The sequence below is a fragment of the Diadema antillarum genome, unplaced genomic scaffold, assembly GCF_040938485.1.
Source record: "Diadema antillarum isolate AM-2024a unplaced genomic scaffold, OU_Dant_1.0 seq00000849_RagTag, whole genome shotgun sequence".
In the NCBI taxonomy this organism is placed as follows: Eukaryota; Metazoa; Echinodermata; class Echinoidea; order Diadematoida; family Diadematidae; genus Diadema; species Diadema antillarum.
In genome coordinates, this window is record NW_027271722.1 from 77,106 (window position 1) to 94,907 (window position 17,802).

The following is a 17,802-nucleotide window of genomic DNA, read 5'->3' on the forward strand; positions in this document are numbered from 1 at the left end:
AAACCTTATTTGCACTCGTTACTTGAAGCTATGACTTTTATCATGAAACGTTTACTAGAGCATTACAGATTTGGATAAAAACAATTCCGCACTTTAAAGAAACAATGATAAGATAAGTGATGTTCAATTACGTCACAAAAATGACGCGATTGGTCTTCCTACGGGGCATGCGCAGACATCCTACTTTTTGAGAAACATGTTACTTGCTTTCAATGAGAATATATTCTAGAAATCCGACGAAAGGCCGATATAAAAGTATCAGCAAAGTATGCCTTGTCAGAGAGCTACCAACATATTTCAGAGTCGATAGGCCCATGCAGCATAACTCTGATAATGGCGCAGATGTTTGTGTTCGTTTGTGTTCTTCTTGTGTCGAGCTTCAACAGTCATGGCGTCAACGGTAAGTTCATATCACTCCAGAGCGAAGAAAGGTTATACCATTGTAGATTGCCCACGAAGGAGTCCGCTCGCATCATTTTTTTTTTTGGTTGTTGCAACGAATAGTTTTCTTTGGTAGATTTTTGCAATATATTCAGCATAACTTCTGCTGTTCCCGTCAGGATCAGTCTACATCTAGTAATGCGTAAATGAATTCATGGTTGTCTGTCACTATGCGCCAAGAGTGGCTCTTTCAACATGTCCGTCGGTAATAATTGCAGGGCTCTTTCAGTGTCTTTGGAAGAACAGTGCTAGCACTGTTCAAGAATCTAACCCGAGTACTATACTATCACATTTTTGTTATTATCATCATCACTAAGTACTGTTATCATCATCATTATCGTTATTTTTCTTGTTGATATTATTGCTATTTTAGTCTGGTTACTTGAAACAAGATGCAAATAACTTCGGAATTGGCCACTGCACCATGGATGATAGAGAATCAAAGATGCAGTTTGATATGAGCTTAGGCATTTCATGCCAGATTATTCTGTAGTTCTTGTGTGTGTGCACGCATATGTGTGTGTGTGTGTGTGTGTGTGTGTTGTGTGTGTGTGTGTGTGTGTGTGTGTGTGTGTGTGTGTGTATGTCTGTGTGTGTGTGCGTGTGTGTGTGTGTGTAGGGGGGGGGGTATAGTCAATGGTCCCGTTCCTTCCCGACGGAAAGTTAAGGTTTTATCGCGATTTTTTTTTTTTTTTGATTATCAGAGATGAAAGTGTTCGTAAAATCAAGCTTTAAGTATATACAGTAATTGACCTGGGGCTAAACATGCACGCCAAATTTCATCATAAAAGTCTGCAGAAATGATGAAAGCGTTGACCCACTGTATTGTCCGATTTCTCGGGAGTTTCATTTCTCACGCCAAACAATTTGAGTCTTTGTATTCAAGAAGAAAGTCTGATTGACGGAACTGTCTGTTTTTTAATGATTAATTCGAATAGCCATCTTCATGAAGTTAATAGTGTACCAGTTATCATCTGGGACCTGTCGGACAAAAAGAAAATGCTTTGGATGCTTGTCATTAGAAAGGAGGAAGTTACGGTATGCATCACTTTGCATCACTATGGTAATGAGATGTGCATTTAACAAAAGTCGCATTTCTATCTTCTGTTTTTCAGGCGATGATTTCGACGTTGCTCAATTTGGTAAGAATAATTCGTTATGCTATTTCACCTGTGTAATCTTCATTCAATTTGTTCTGTATGTCATCTCTGTACATCATTTGGAACATGACCATTGATAACTATCAATTTTCTTTCTCTTTTTTTCGGGGGGTTTGCATTTACCATTTTCGCACACTCTTCTTTCAAAGTTCCAAGAAATACCATTAAAATTGACTTTTATTTGTAAAAGTATATTGTCCTACGAGCCCAATTCCACTAAAATTGCCGAGAAAAAAATAAGTTCAATCGAAGTTATTAGGCCTACCAATTAATTCATTAGAATGTATGTATTGTATCTGATAACACTAATTGATAGATGTTTTCTTTTATCAGAATGACAGATCCTCTTTTTTTTTGTCATATATCAGAAGGTTTCTTCTCGAGGATTAAAGGGATGGTATAGTATTGGTAAAGATAAGGATTGAGCTTTTAACTTTTGCCAGCTACTAAAAAACCACTTATGAAATGTTACAGACCATACCATTCTAATAGGAAATAAAACTTTATTTGATGAAAATCGGTTTTGAAATGGCTGAGATATCCCAAAACAAAGTAAACGAAGCGATCATTCAATAAAAGGTGTGTCACGCCTTTTATTCGGATCGCCTTTTTTAGGATATCTCGGACATTTCAAAACCATCTTCAATCGAATAAAATATGAATTTATTTTGGAATTACATGCTCTTTCATTTTCATGGAAGGCTTCTCATTATCTCATCAATAAAATTTAGAAACCTGAAGCCAGGTCTCGAACGAAATTATTCCATCCCTTCAACTCTTTTGTTGGTATGCCTTCCAGGGTTGACGGCATAGGTTATTTGATTGTTTTTTTTTACCCCACCATGTTATCTTTTGTCTCCATGATTCAACATTCTATATCACATTACAATAAGTAGAAAAAGGAAATTCCGTGAAAACATTTCTTTACAGAAAAAAAAAACACACAAACCATTTACAGAATATCATCAGTCGCTTTTGATAAATTGATATTGCTTCTTATGCTATTCAAATCTTCCTCAGTTCTTTTACAAATTTCCCTTTCAAAAAAATATTGCAAATTATCTTCACGACAATTTTTTTTGTTTCATTTCTGAACAGTATTTGTAAATTAACCAAAAGGCATTGTCTAAAACAAGTCTAATTCAATCTCAAGTGCATCCCTGTTATCTTAAAATCAACATTACGCATAGTCTATCATAACTATCACTGTTCATTTCAATCACACTCAATCAACGCATTCAATTATCTTCATCTACACCGTAATGAAAACAAAATTCTAGAGTTGTGTGTGCTATGATATAATCTTTCACCAGTACGCGATAGTGGTGGTAGTGTGTGTTTTGGGGGGATCAAGGAGGAGGGGGGGGGGGGGGAGGGATCTGGGTATAGTCTTCCAGACCAACCCTACCCTACCCAACTTGGCACATTTCAAATGCTGTTTGATCATGCCAAACTTTCTTTCCGGATGAAGGAATTGTCCTTCTATAAACTAATGCTTTAGACCGGGCTCTTTTTTGATTGATACATGTCCACACGTTTTCGTTATTTTGCCAATTTCAGAAGTTCTTGCAATTTCATTATGTTGGACATTTTCCAGATGGACATTTTCCAGATTATTACCTTTAGTATGTTGAAAAATGTTTGTAGATGGGACGGGCTCCTTGTCTTTGCTGAAAATTTACAACTTTTTATAGCTCCGCTGTATTTTTCTCCTCTGCTTTGTTCAGAAACAACCAGAGACTGGCAAACCCCCCTAGGTAAGACTTTACGGCTTCCATTTATTCACACTATTGACAATCAACCCCCCCTTTTTTTGTCGTCTTCGTTGGAGTGTTGGCAATACTCATTTGTAGAGAAAGCTGTAGCTTCGAGTGGCAGCTGTCCCGAGCCCCATAAGAAAAGGCAACTGACGTCTTCAAAGTTACCGTATTGCAAAGGACCTATAGGATAGGTCTCTGCACTCTGCACTCCGCGAGCGCAGTAAAAGCCGTTTATTATTCAAGTTCTGATAACCGGAATCCATAGTTTTTAAGATGGTCATGATAACTCACACGCATCTCACCATGGCCGGCGGAACCGGGGGGGGGGGGGGGGGGGCGGGGAAGGCTCGGCCCCCACTTTTTTTGCACCATACAAAGAAATACATAAGGTGTCACCACTTTGGACCCCTCCCCCCCCCATTTTTTTTTTACCCTGGAAGTGCGTAAGTGGCACTAGAAAGAAATACTAGTAGATAGAGACCTTGAAGTGTGAGCGCGGTAAGGTTATGTTTTTGCGCTGGAGACCTTTTTTTTTTCTTTGCTTGTCAGCTGAAGAAACCCGGAAGTGGAAGGAGAAAGATGAGGTGAAGACCTTTTTTTTTTGTTTTGCTTGTCAGCTTAAGAAACCCGGAAGTGGCACCAGAAGTTGCGCTGAATGCCTTCTTTTTTTTTTGCTTGTTAGCTCATGAAACCCGGAAGTGCCCCCCCACACTTTTATAAACGCTCCGCCGGCCCTGCTCACTCGCTGCTATGGTTAAAATGGTTAAGAGGAATGATTGAGTACTCTGCCTCGCGGTTATAAAGTTGTTTTCTTTCGTACATAAAAATGAAAAGACAGAGCGAGTTAGCCGTAACAAGGAGCCCGTTTCTCTCTCAAGACTTTACTTTCTGGAAGTTGAAAGAACGTTTTCGCACTGCTTTAAACGCATTAAGAATTTTGAAATATCTTTTGCACAAGAACGGTTAAAGAAAGAATTCGACGAGTTTACAAAGCAATTCTTTAAATCCATATGGAGGAGTGTATGTATGCAAAATTTTCATCATTCATCTTTACTGGTCCAGGCTGATCAAATACATTAAAAGTATCTCAAAATATACAAAATGTAATAGGTTTAATTCTAAAACTACGTTTTCATTAGTTTTTTTTTTTATCGCTAGGTCTACTATACTCAACAAACGATAAAGATCGTTTTCCTTAGTATAGAAAGTAATGTATAGTGCACAGAGCAGGCTCTTCCAGGGAGGTACTAGGCGAGTTCACCTATTATATCTGTTTGGTTCTTCATACTGCACACACTGAATTACATGTATTTGAAACTGTAATGGTCTTCGGGTTTCACTCGTGCATAATTGTCTCTCCTAGGCACTAATCCGTGTTTGTTTGGAGCATTCTATTGAACATAAATGTCTTTGTATAATGCTCTTTGTCATTTCAGGTACAACTGCAGCTCCGAATGGAGATGGTAAGAAAAGTATATTTTACTTACATCTCTTATAGGGGAATGACACCCATATATATGTACATGTGGACTATAGTATACAACAATATAGTATAACACATCACGGAAGTTAAGAAAATTTGACAATCAGTTTAAAAATTATGTATTTTCACAATTTTGGCGCCACCATCGCTGGTTGAGAAGGCTAGGTAAATGTCACTGCAGGACAAAGATAATCATAAAGAAAATACGAAGGTAATTCCAGAAAATGTCTTTTCTTTTTTATAGTATGCTGACGTAGTATGTTTATAGGGTAACGCTTTTATGGTCTCTGCTTTATTTCTGAAAGAAGTTGGTCAAGTGTTTTTTATCATACTAGAAAGGTTCAGAACAGAGCTCTCCTTGGCTGAACAGGCATTCTCTGTCACACAAGTCGCAGTTGTGGATTGTTTCTGTGGGTCCGCTTCTCTTCCGCTGCATTCTTTCCTGGCCTGTCTTCAGCTCAGCTGCACAACCAGGCACTTCGTCAGCTCGAGTGATCAGAGCCGTGTTCCTCCCATGGTGCTCTGTATTCATCTCAGAGCCTTCAAGTCCCTCTTGACCTCATCTCTGGAGCCCAGCAGTGGTCGGGCAGTGTCTCATCTTGTCAGTTTCATGTCCATAGAAGATGTTTTTGCGGGGATTCGGCCATCAGGTTTCCATACGTTGGACGTGGCTAGCCAGCGAAACCTGCATTGCCTGAGGAGGGTGAACATGCTTTGTATATAATTATACCGACACGAGAAAGAACTTCGATCTTCGACTCGTTGTCTTTCCATAAAATATGCCCAATGTACGGCGGATGAACCTCAGTGGAAGGTGCTGTTCAATCTCTCTCGTTCTTGTTTGCACGAAGTTGTGCATGTCTCACTCCTGGTGTCCTATGGGACACAGACATTGAAGACTGTCGTTATCATCTGGATAGAGACTTTGATGTTCTCCAACATTCCTGTGCTAAGATGAGCGGGTGCCGCATTGCAGCCTTTCCGTTTCTCTTGTCATGCTTGTTGGACTCTGCGTCCAGCCCGGAAGAGGCTGCTGCAGACGGTGGACCCAATCTGCTGGGGATAATGTGGACTGGTTTACAGATTCCAACTCGCAGTCATCGACAGAGCTGCATGGATACCGGCGCTATACTACACCCTGTCTCAAGACGCTTGTCTTCTTCTGACGGATAGTCAGCCAAAAGTCATTGCAGGCCTGAGGGGGAAAGAACCATACTAGAGTCTGTAGCTACTTACTACATTACATAGAGACATAATAAATCCGTAATAGATCACATACAGAGATCGAATATTGTTTAAGTGGTTTCTTTGCAGGCAAGATTCGCACTTTTGAGGTTAGAAATTATGGTCTTTGCAGGAACATATCATGTGCTAATTTGTTGTACTCTTTTTCAATTGAAATGATTATAATTGCAAGACAAAGTAATGCACAAAAGTCAGAGGAGAGGATATACCAGTTTGCCAGTATTCGCTGCACCTCAGTGACAGCATGACGCGGTAGGTAGGGATGGGGGGGGGGGGGGGGGGTGGTTGCTACGTGATGGTCAGTATAGCTCCCACTACGGGATTCTTTTATATAACTTTGTATGCGCAACCGAGGTACGATCTTTCGATGTTTCATATTCTATTTGATCTGTGATTCAGGAGCTAGTGTCTCATGTGACAGCACTTCAATGACGGTGTTCCTCGACAAATCTCTCCTTGAAAATCACGGTGTCGCAAGCGACGTCCACTTCGAAGACCAGAGCTGTACTGGCTACGACTACGGCAGCCAATATGTTGCTGTAACCACTAGGTACAACGATTGCGACACACAGTCTGAGGTCAGGAAAAAAGAAATCACCTCATTTAGTATGAAGGAATGATTTTCACGTACACATCTTTGCTGGATTGAGACAATTAAACCATGTCAGAATCAGATGCCTTTACAAGTCCTTATGACAAGAAGTCTATTGAAGTGTCAATAGAATCATAATTGTGTGTGCTATTACGTCCTATATGTATTAAGGTAGGTGAGAAGGGGGGGGGGTACTTCAAGATGTTGAGCGCGTGGAACAGTTTAGAAGTTATGATCTTTAATCTCAGGTTCGAGAACATTAACCTAATTGAATGCAGATCTGCCGAAAAATAAAATCAATAACTGGTCCTAGTGGAATATATCTTTAAGGAAAATAACATAGCTATGAAGTAAAGCCGTGTCAACAGTCAGATTCTTGCTAAGACAAAGCTATACTTTACTTTTTTACTTCGGCGTACCCCAAAATGTATTTAGAAAATTATTTTGTTTGCATTTCATTGGTTTGAATTTCTGCAGCAAACTGATGCCGTTATCAAGTACTCCAACGTGGTGACCTACTTCAAGCCAACTGGAGAGAATGGATCTTTGATCACTCGAGACTTCCGCCTGAAGATCCCTGTGACATGTGAGTTGAACCGTCGAAGTCTGTTGGGGAGTTCCTTCAAACCAAAGCTCGGCGTTGTCAAGTTTACAGAGGTTGGCTACGGCAACTTTTCTTTGAGTCTCAGTCGCTTTTCTGATGACTCCTTCAGCGCACCCCCCTCAAACCTGGAGGCACTTGTTTTGTTGGGAGAGAAGCTCTATTTTGCAGTTAATCTGACAGCGGTGACGGACCTCACTCTTATGACAGACCGCTGCTGGGCGACACCGGATGTCTACCCGATGAACCCAACTGCATACACCTTCATCAAGGATGGGTATGTAGAAACTCAAATGTTTCGTCCGATTTACGCTAATGTTAAACGTGACTTTAGCAGTGCGGGGTCCAGTGGTGAGCGTACCGGGCGCGCTCCCCCTCTTTTTTTTTATTAAAACAAAAGAAATAAAACGAAAAAAAGTGGGGGAGGCAAGCGCCCCCTTTATTTTGTGAAGGCGCCTCCCCTTTACGGAATTCCTGGATCCGCCCCTGCTATAGGCACATGATAGTAATCATGTGGGATACTGACACAATGAGCAATAAATCGCATGATTTAAGACACAAGTTTAAAAAAATGATGAGTTTGAATAACGCAAATGGGATTGCTAGAAACTCTGAAATTCTGAAATTTCGCCTTCCCGTGTATATGATTATCTGTGTTTCCTTATTTGTTCGTCTGTATGTGTATGTCAATAGCTGTGCCGAAGACTCGACAGTGGACTTCTACGACTCAATGGGGACACTATTCAAGGGTTTCTCCATTGAAGCTTTTGCCTTCATCGGCGAGTACCCAGAGGTAAGCTGACTACTATGCATGACCATTTGTTACAACCTGGTGTCGAAGGTGCCAAAAACACCTAACCTAACCCAAATCCTTTCCTGAAAACCGAATTTTTGATGAGCCATCGTTTTATCTGTGAAGTTTGCTACATTAGACAAGATAGCTTTATTGATACCAGCATGTTATTTGGTATTATCAGGCATCATATCATTATCACTTATCACAATGGGATACACAATAACTAGGCCTACTGTATCAACTTGACGAAATGTGTCCACAACCCCTCCATTTATATCATGAAAAACATAACTAATACCCATTTCATTGTTCAGAGCTTCGTCTCTGTTTAATTTGTGTAAATCACATTCCAACCACTGTATTTCTAACCCTTAGTTAAGACCTCCTTATATACTTTGGTAATCGTTCGGCGACAGGCAGAAGTAACTTCTTTCGAGTCAATAAATTTATGCCATCATCGAATCCTAAGAAACACACCAATAACACCGTAAGCACGTAAGCATACAAAAATGACAGTTACTCCGTGAAAATTCCAGCAAGAGTCACAACAGCTGATTTGATTTAATGGTGAAAAATATTGTAATTCAAACACCAGAATGTCGTAGCAAACAGGAAAATGATGTATAGATCGCTCAGTCGGGTCCGTAGAAACATACATGTATCAGTATCATTGAAAAGTTCTGTTTTGGCCACGTCAGGTTGTTCGTAGGTCACTGCTGTCCTTATGTAGAAAGTTCATCAGAAACATTTCCTGCTGTGGCATACAATACTCTTTTTCAACCAATTAACCCTAACTAGGCCGGGCTATTTAGGTAGTTGATAGAGCCGGGGGGGCTCCCAGGCCCCCCTCAAGATCTCGGCCGTCGACCGCGCGATCACGACGAAAATTGGCACACACGTTGCCTATGATGTAATCTAAAGTACCTTGAAGTTAATTTTTCAAGAAATTATAATTTTTCAATCAATTATCATCAAATTATGCTAATTTATGCATAATGATGCATGAAATCAGACTTTTTGGTATAAATCACAAAATAAAGCTCAAAACATGCACATTTTTTGTGTAAATATTCTTTTTAGTGTCCTTAGCAAATGTAATATAAAAAATTGTGACATCAGAAAAAATTCTTAAGTATTTTATTGTTTTTTTAATTTCTTATGTATTTCATTGTTTTTTCGATGAAATTTGTCCGCGACATCGCTCCGAACAAGAAAATATGTTATTCATTGATTTTAATCAATAAAACACCAAAATAATCATGTTTTTATGAAATTTGCCTGAAAGCACGGTTTGCATTGAAATTGTGCACGAATTCACGTTTTTGAGCAATTTTTGGTCTGACATGCATGTGCATATTATGCGTAACTTCGGAACCACGCGCCCGGGCGTCGCAAATTTGGTGTCAAAAGATGCGGGAGACTCGAAAGAAAAAAGCCATGAAACGTCGCGGCGATAGCTTTTTTCGATTGTGATACATCGCGCGGAACGTCGAGGGGGGGGGGGGCTCGGAGGCCCCCCCCCCCCCCCCCCCCCCGGCCTAGTTAGGGTTAAATCTACGACACCCATTTAATTTGAAATGTGAGAACAACTATACATAAGACAGGAAAGACTCATTTTAAATGTTAAAACAAGAGATTATGCACATTTTTGTCAATGATAACGTCTACAGGTTTATCTGCACTGCGATATTCTGGTGTGTGACAACACCGATCCCAACTCGCGGTGTGCACAAGGATGTGTCCATCGGTCACGTCGCAGTGCCTCTGGATCTAGAGGGACGAGTTCCAAGCCTCATACCATCTCCAACGGACCACTATCAAATCAGCAGGACCTGGAATCACGTGACAGTGGTAGGCTCCATTGTCTATGCAGTATAAAACAAAAGATAAAGGGGCAAAAACAAAAGCACTAGAAGAATCAACCTGCTGTAAATCCATAGGGTCACAAGTGCCCTGCCTTTTAAAAAAAACTGTTCACTCATCATGTATTCTGGATGCGGATCGTGATCAAGATCACGACCAAAGAATTGTGGGGTTTTATTGTTATTATATCATTATCATTATCATTATCATTATCATCATTGTTATTATTCTGTTGTAACATGACGAACATGTCCTAAAAATTCCATCCAAATCCGATTTATGCAATTCGAGTTATATTTTGTGGCTGGTAGAAAAACAAACAAGCAAACGCTGCCAAACACATAATCTCGTTGTCAGACGAGAGGTTAAAATACAATACAGTACAACAAATCAATGTATCTTTATATCTAATATTTCACTCTCCCGGCAACATCCATGTGCCATGTTGCCTGCAAGGTAGAGAATGTATGTTATTTTGCATCGCCTGCTTGTCAAGATATAAGGTCCTTTTCTCAAATTAAATCATGGCTACATGGACAGATAAATCCTCTAGCATGTAACCGATATTTTAAGATAATGCTTCATAGAAGTGATGTTTCTTTACTGCAGCGAGGGCCACCGCAGCTTAGAAGGAAACCTGCCAAAAACTTATACTTGGATTCAATGAATGCAGAAATATTAGTCTAGAAGACATCAACTGGATTGATGAAAATCGGACAATCAGTTCCAGTAAGTTATGATCATACTCTTTGTAAAGTTATGGTTAAAGCCTTGTGTCCCCCTCTTTCCTTTTTCGTTAGGGCATCCAGCTGCAGGCTGGAGGAAATATTATTCGTAACCCACTTATGAGATGCAGCGTCATTAAGAGTATTCTATCGTCTATGTGCACCTTCAGATTCTTCTTGGCTGTCTCAGCCAGTCAACATGATGCTAGTTGGAACAGCTGGATTCTTTGTCGCTATGGTTGCCATGGTGTCTGTCAGGAAATGGAGAGCACGTCGTCAAGGACCTGTGGGGTACCGCCCTCTAAAGACGGAAGAAGCGTAGGGTGATTAGCTCTGATCAGCTTACAATGAAAGGACACTGGACATCTCCTCTGAAGTCTGATTTTGCTCATCCTAAATAAGTTCAACAAAAAATAAAAACTGTTGGAAACCAACATTTTGTTCATACTGCAAAAAAATTAACATATCAATCCCCAGTCATTTTCAAGAAATGGTTTGAAAACGAATAATATACATTAAGTCTAATAAAATTATGAAATGATATAGGTGGCATTGTGGAGTATAGCTTTCGCTTGTATTTTCGAACTTTGTCCATTCCACCTCCCTCCGCCGCTCCTCATCTTTCAATCGACATCTTTGGCAGGGGCGGATCCAGGAATTTCGTAAAGAGGGGGCGCGTTTACAAAAATAAAGGGGGGGGGGGGGCACGCACCCCTCCCCCATTTTTTCTTTTTATTTCTTTTGTTTCAACCAACAATAAAGGGGGGCGTGCGCCGGTTGCGGTCCTCCCTGGATCCGCCCCTGTTTGGAAACTGGGCAGAAGAGGGTGCCGAGTGTCAGAGACATGAATGCATATGGGTTCGTCTATACCTTTTATGTCACACTTTGCTCTTGCCATCTCACTCCCTTCCCTCTCTTGCCCTCTCTCATGATAGTTCCAGTTCACACACACACACACACACACACACACACAGTCACACACACACAGTCACACACACACACACACACTCAAACACACACACACACACACACACTCACTCTCTCTCTCATTCTCTCCTCCCGTAGATCGTGTGTGATATGCTGTTTGTTATTGTTAATCATTCAGGGAAGGGTATGTTTCGTCACGTTTGTTGTAGAAGACATTTCTCTCTTTTTTTAATAATTTCCATCATAGTTGTATAAAACAATATCACTGAGCGGTGAATTTCAAGTATGAGGTAAAACATTTTCTAAATTTGTAATCTGGAATGTAAGTGGCTTCTGTTGTCATCGCTAAAGGCAATAGGAATCACTTGACAGTCATCTTTATCGTCCACCAATGTAAACTGATGTCAATATGTCTAGACCAAAATTTGTATAGGTCTTGCAAAAATACGATGATTTTTTTTTGTTAAGGAAAATTGACTTTATAACGGATTCTCGGTATCAATTGATAATGTCGTTTATCGCGTTGTTCATGTTTACATGTGTTTTCACATGCATTTGCAATTTGCATATTGTACATTGTACAATGATTGCCCTATCAAGAACCACAAGCGCGGTTCTTGGAACTAAGAATTTGTACCTAGCAATTCTTTATTACTGATTTTTGTGGATAAGAGAAATCATTAAAAAAGGGAGGTAGCATGTCTTACTGTAGGTAGATATTTTATGTATATATGTCACAAGTAGAAAAACATAAAAATTGCAACTGAGGTGATTTTTGTAATAATATGAGCTATGAATAAACGAAGGAATGGCAAACTGAGATAGACACAATACTACTATACTCGCTCAGCAAAAATGGTTCATTATTCTGCGTGCGCCTGATATGTATGTCTGTGCTTGAGTATTTCTTTTGTAAATGTATATAATCCATATAATACTATAACATTATTCCTGACAATGTACCAGGATCAGGATTGAATTTGATTTATTCAATTTAATTCAATTTATTTCAGTTCAGTTCAATTCGATTCAATTCAATTCATTTCATTTCAATTAAATTAAATTAAATTAAATTCAATTGTCCAACTCAAGCATTACAGGAAATTCAGTGCGGGATTTTTACAGACATAATATATACAGTATAATGGCAAAAAAGAGCACGAAATAGTACAAAAAAGATAAATATATGTACAATCATATATATAGAAAATCATATTGGAAGAAACGATCCTATAAAAGCATGACATTGATGTAAACCCACGCAATTAACATCATAATCAAAACATAACTTTCTCATTCCATGTCACCCCTTCAACCTACGATAGACTATAGCAAACTTACCAAGAAGCATCGACAAAAAACAAATTTAGCACCTGCGTCAATAATAACAATAATTGCATCATCTTACTGAATTCCAAGAATATTGCACATGATTACTATACAATTTATCTTTGATATAATTATGATAATGAGTGTAATGACAAATGTCAGTTTGCAAACACGCCAGTTAAAGGCTTGAATACTGATATTGCAGAATATTGACAGAAGAGAAAAGGAAGGAAAACAGAGAGAAGAAGAGCATGATATTATTTTTTTTCCAAATAATGTATTTTATCATTAAGTGTCACGCCGTCCCTTATAGCACAATGAAGAAGAAGAAGAAGAAAACGAACAAAACGAATAAAACGAACTCTAATTCGAGAGTTAGTTTAGGCACCTATAGGCCCACACACACACACTCACACACGTACATGTACTTATATATACATGTATATACCGGGTGTCCCAAAAAAAGCGAAACGGTGGATTTTCAGTACTAAGTTCTAAAAGTTCAGTTCTAAAAGTGCTATATTTTTTGACATCATTAGAAAGAGCATCTTCCGCAGAAGACCATGATACCAAAATCATTAAATTTGGTTCAGTACTTTTTATTCTACGCCAATTTCTGTAAATGCAGTCATTTTCAATTTTTTGCGACTTATGAGATAATAATTTGGGTGCGACACGCGTTCCATACTGTGAATTGTGTAAGCTCGTTGATCCATGTCAACAAAAGATAACGCTTTCATATTGGGAGCGCGCGCGCGCACACACACACACACAGACACACACACACACTGTTTTTTCCTGGCCCGTGCCGTGCTCAATGTGAAAGCTGTATCTTTTGTTGACATGGATCACCGAGCTTACACAATATTCACCGTATGGATAGCGTGTCGCACTCATATTATTATCTCATAAGTCGCAAAAATCCGGCAAAATTTGACAATGACTGCATTTTCAGAAATTGGCGTAGAATAAAAAGTACTGAACCAAATGTAATGATTTTGGTATCATAGTCTTCTGCGGAAGATGCTCTTTCTAATGATGTCAAAAGATATATAACTTTTAGACCGCAAGGTACTGAAAATCCACCGTTCCGCTTTTTTTTGGGACACCCGGTATATATACATATATATATATATATATATATATATATATATGTATGTATATATATATATATATATATGTATATATATACATGTATATATATACACACGCGTATATGTAATTATATATACATGTATATATATTGTAACAAAATGATATTTATTTTGTGTAAATGTAGAGTGCATATCAATCGACACTCATATAAGATATAGTGCGAAATTTGCTAATATCAATTCAGTAACACAATGTGGTCGTGGTTATTTTATGCTGATTTATACATGTAACAAGCTATGCATTTTAAAAGAGTACATTTTATATTTGAACTGTTCCTTTAAGTCAGTCTTCTGTATTGATGATTTTGTCAATTAATGGCTTTTGTGAAGATTCAGATAGTGATGAAAAGTATGGGTGATAAGTGCAGCGATAATTCCTAGAGTTAGTTCAAAGTTGCGTTACAGAGGTTTGACACATACATTTAGCATTGCGTGTGTATACATGTGTATACAGGTGGGCCATATGACACATTTTAGACAATTAACTTTACTTAATTAGTAAACGTGATCAGTCATGGGGCTGAAAATGGTGTTGATGTATGATGTCAATGTTTTCAATCAAACTCTGAAGAGTTTAAAGGGATAGCTTAACCCTGTGTATTGTGTTGTGATTCAAGCACGTTACTCTGCTCATACTTTCTGTGCAAGGAGGTTGAGAATCGAAGCTGTTCTTTGTGATAGCATCGTTTCTGTCTTGTGCCCGGCACGACGATCTGAAAGTGAGTATGTATACACGCTATTATATACCTGCGAATAAACAAGTTTGTGTTCCGGTACTTCGCCTCTGAAGTTGTGATGCATTCGTGTTCAGTAAGATAACAGTATTGGTTGGAATGAGTGTTGCATGCCGAGGAAACTAGGATGATGACCGGTGGTTCTGCTCAAGAAGACAACTCGTCCAGCAGCCTTTGCGAGCATTCTCGAGCGGGCTTTGCTGCAACGTGGGACAACTAATTCGCTGGACGGACGTCCGACGTACTTCCAGAACGGACGTCGGAGAACGAGTACATCACTTTGGAAATGATAAGTACGAACGACGTACTTCTGAACTAAGGTGCAGAACGGCGAAGAACGACGTCAAAGAACGACGCACTCTAGAAACGACGTCGGGAGTGAAAGTAAGAACTCTCTTGTCAGTGTGTTGGATGAGATAGATATGAAAGTAAAAATGTGCCTTTGAGTCAGATGATGTGAAGTGCAAGGTGTAAACTGGTGACGTACGAAGAGTGGTGGAAGACTCAAGGTTTTATCCTCTTCATAGAGTGATCGTATATTTCGATCAAACGGACGGTCGGCTCGGTCGGCATAAGTGCCAAGGCCCCGTTAATATATATATATATAATATATATATATATATATATATATATATATTATATTATATATATATATATATATATATATATATATATATATATATATAACCTCCCCTGGCAAGCAGCGGCATGCACCTGGAATCACCACAATCTTCATATCATGTAATATGATTTTCTATTTGTATTCTATATGTCCGCTTGTATGTTGAATTGCCGAATGAATAATGATATTAATGATGATAATAATAATAATGATAATGATAATAATGACAATAATGATAATAATAATAATAATAACAATGATAGCAATAATAATAATTATATATATATATATATATATATATATATATATATAGATGTATATATTTAGATATATAGGATGGAAGGCGTTGCTTTATTAGTGACTTAGCTGGACAGTCTGTTTCGGCCGAAGTCTCGTTAGCAACTAAATCAGTTTCTTGTTATTAAAGTACAGTGTAAGACATACGGCTCTGGTGCACTCAAGCAAGCAAACAAAAGATACAAAAGATACATGCACGTGGTTACTTAACACAATAAAGTTGATAATGACACTGGTACTGCGTAAGGCAGGGGTAATATGGCTTTAATTGTTACATGTGGTCGCAGGGGGGGGGGGGGGGCCTAACCAAGCTCTGCGAGGGAAAACTTTTTCTCTTACAGATATGTAGCAAAAATTGGTCGAAATGCTCACATCCGGCGGAAAGTATGAAATTTTGCATATAGCGGTATTTTGGGGCGCTGATTTCAAATATTGCCGGATCCAAAGATCAGACCACGGGGTCGGCCACCATTTTGAATTCCAATATGGCCGCCATCACAAGACAAATTCAAAGATCCCTATCTTCAGTTCTGAATGACCTGTTGCACCAAAATTTGGTACACATGAGCGTTTTGACACATTGAATTTGATGACAGATTGATTTGGAGTGTCTGACAAACATCGAATGGCCGCCATTTTGAATTTCAATATGGCCGCCACGACGAAATATTCAAAATCCCTATCTCGATTTCTAAGTGGTGAGTGACGCTGAAATTAGGTGTAAACAAGTATTCTAACATACTGAGTTAAAATATTAACTGATGTGATGTGTCTGACAAACGCAATGCCTGCTATTTTGAATTCCAATGTGGCTACGAAGACAAACATCACGACTAACATTCACGGGCATGTCAAAAAGTGCAGCAAAAAGGAAGCATAATGCAACTTTCACTGACGTCACAATGCAAATACAGCAGCGCGCACTCTATCAGTTACAAACGCGCGCTCAATCAGGTAGCCTAATTTACAAACCCGAGATAGAGATTTTCAACACTCCAACATGGCAACTTTGTATAAAAATTCAAATTGGCTGTCGTGCAGCTTGTCAGACATATCAAATAAGTCTGTAATTGAAGTCATCATATCACCATGCTTTTATGTATCAAATTCCAATGGCTAATGTCATTCAGAACTGAAGATAGGGATCTTTGACGGCGGCCATATTGGAATTCAAAATGGCGACCGACCCCGTGGCCAGATCTCTTGGATCCGGCAATGTTTGAAATCAGCGTCTCAAAATACCCCTAAATGTAAAATTTCATACTCTCCGCCGGATGTGAGCATCTTTTTCACATATCTGTCCCACTATCATGTTTACTACATGTTGAAATGAGTTCTGTTCTTGAGTTCAGGATTGCTGGTTTCTTGGCCGTGATGAAGTGGTATTTCTCCCATAGACACAGGTTGCACCGCTTTGTTTTGGGCGAGTACGGTTGGGCGTGCCTGACGATCCTCCATGTGAGTGAGTAGGGAGTGCCTTCATATCCTTCAGTCCCCAGATGCATTAAATTACTCAGTTCTGTCTGGTGTCGTTTTTCCCTGTTTGTGAAGCTTGCCTTGTGTGTAGCATATCTGGATTTGAAAGAGGTTGAGGTGAGGCCGATGTGTACTTTCTCGTCTAGGGTCGCCACCTTCGCTTCGTATATGATGTTCCTGGCTGTGCATTTCCCAGGGATCGGGCAATCCTCCTTTCTGCAGTTGCAGGAGTCCCTGGTTTGCTCTTGACTGTTGTTAATTACTTTGTTGTTGTGTGCCTTTGTTATAGTATGCATGTTGTCCAAGCAGCTGTAGCTTACTTTCATGGTGTTCTTGTTGCGTATCTTGCTGAGCTGGTGTCCTTTAGGGAAGTGGTGTTCGGCGAGGGCTAGGAACTTCTTCCCGATGTTTGTTTTAACATGTCTGCTGAACGGGGGGTTGAACCACGTTATGTTTCGTTTCCTTTGGTGTTGTCTTTCTTTTCTGCAGCTGTTGGTCTCTTTGGGGGTGTACGTCAATGTTGTTTGGTGTCCCGCCTCGTGGAATGCGTTCTCGTAGTCTGGTTTGGTGCTGTTGAAGATTTCCTCGTTGCTGGAG

At 39.4% G+C, this 17,802-nt stretch overlaps 1 protein-coding gene across 1 annotated transcript; it reads left to right on the top strand.

Moving 5' to 3' along the window:
• Window positions 1–6,517: 6,517 nt before the first annotated feature.
• On the top strand, window positions 6,518–10,988 carry LOC139740362 (oncoprotein-induced transcript 3 protein-like). The gene is made up of 5 exons (XM_071650955.1): window positions 6,518–6,667; window positions 7,159–7,559; window positions 7,976–8,075; window positions 9,749–9,929; window positions 10,837–10,988. Exons 1-5 carry the CDS (start codon window positions 6,518–6,520, stop codon window positions 10,986–10,988), a joined length of 984 nt encoding a protein of 327 aa, XP_071507056.1.
• Window positions 10,989–17,802: the final 6,814 nt, after the last annotated feature.

Bases quoted from the DNA above. Each gene is read 5' to 3' on its own strand.
- LOC139740362 (XM_071650955.1), top strand. From the start codon at position 6,518: ATGACGGTGTTCCTCGACAAATCTCTCCTTGAAAATCACGGTGTCGCA. The intron at 6,668-7,158 runs GTCAGGAAAAAA...GAATTTCTGCAG, and splicing joins ATTGCGACACACAGTCTGAG to CAAACTGATGCCGTTATCAA. The intron at 7,560-7,975 runs GTATGTAGAAAC...GTATGTCAATAG, and splicing joins TACACCTTCATCAAGGATGG to CTGTGCCGAAGACTCGACAG.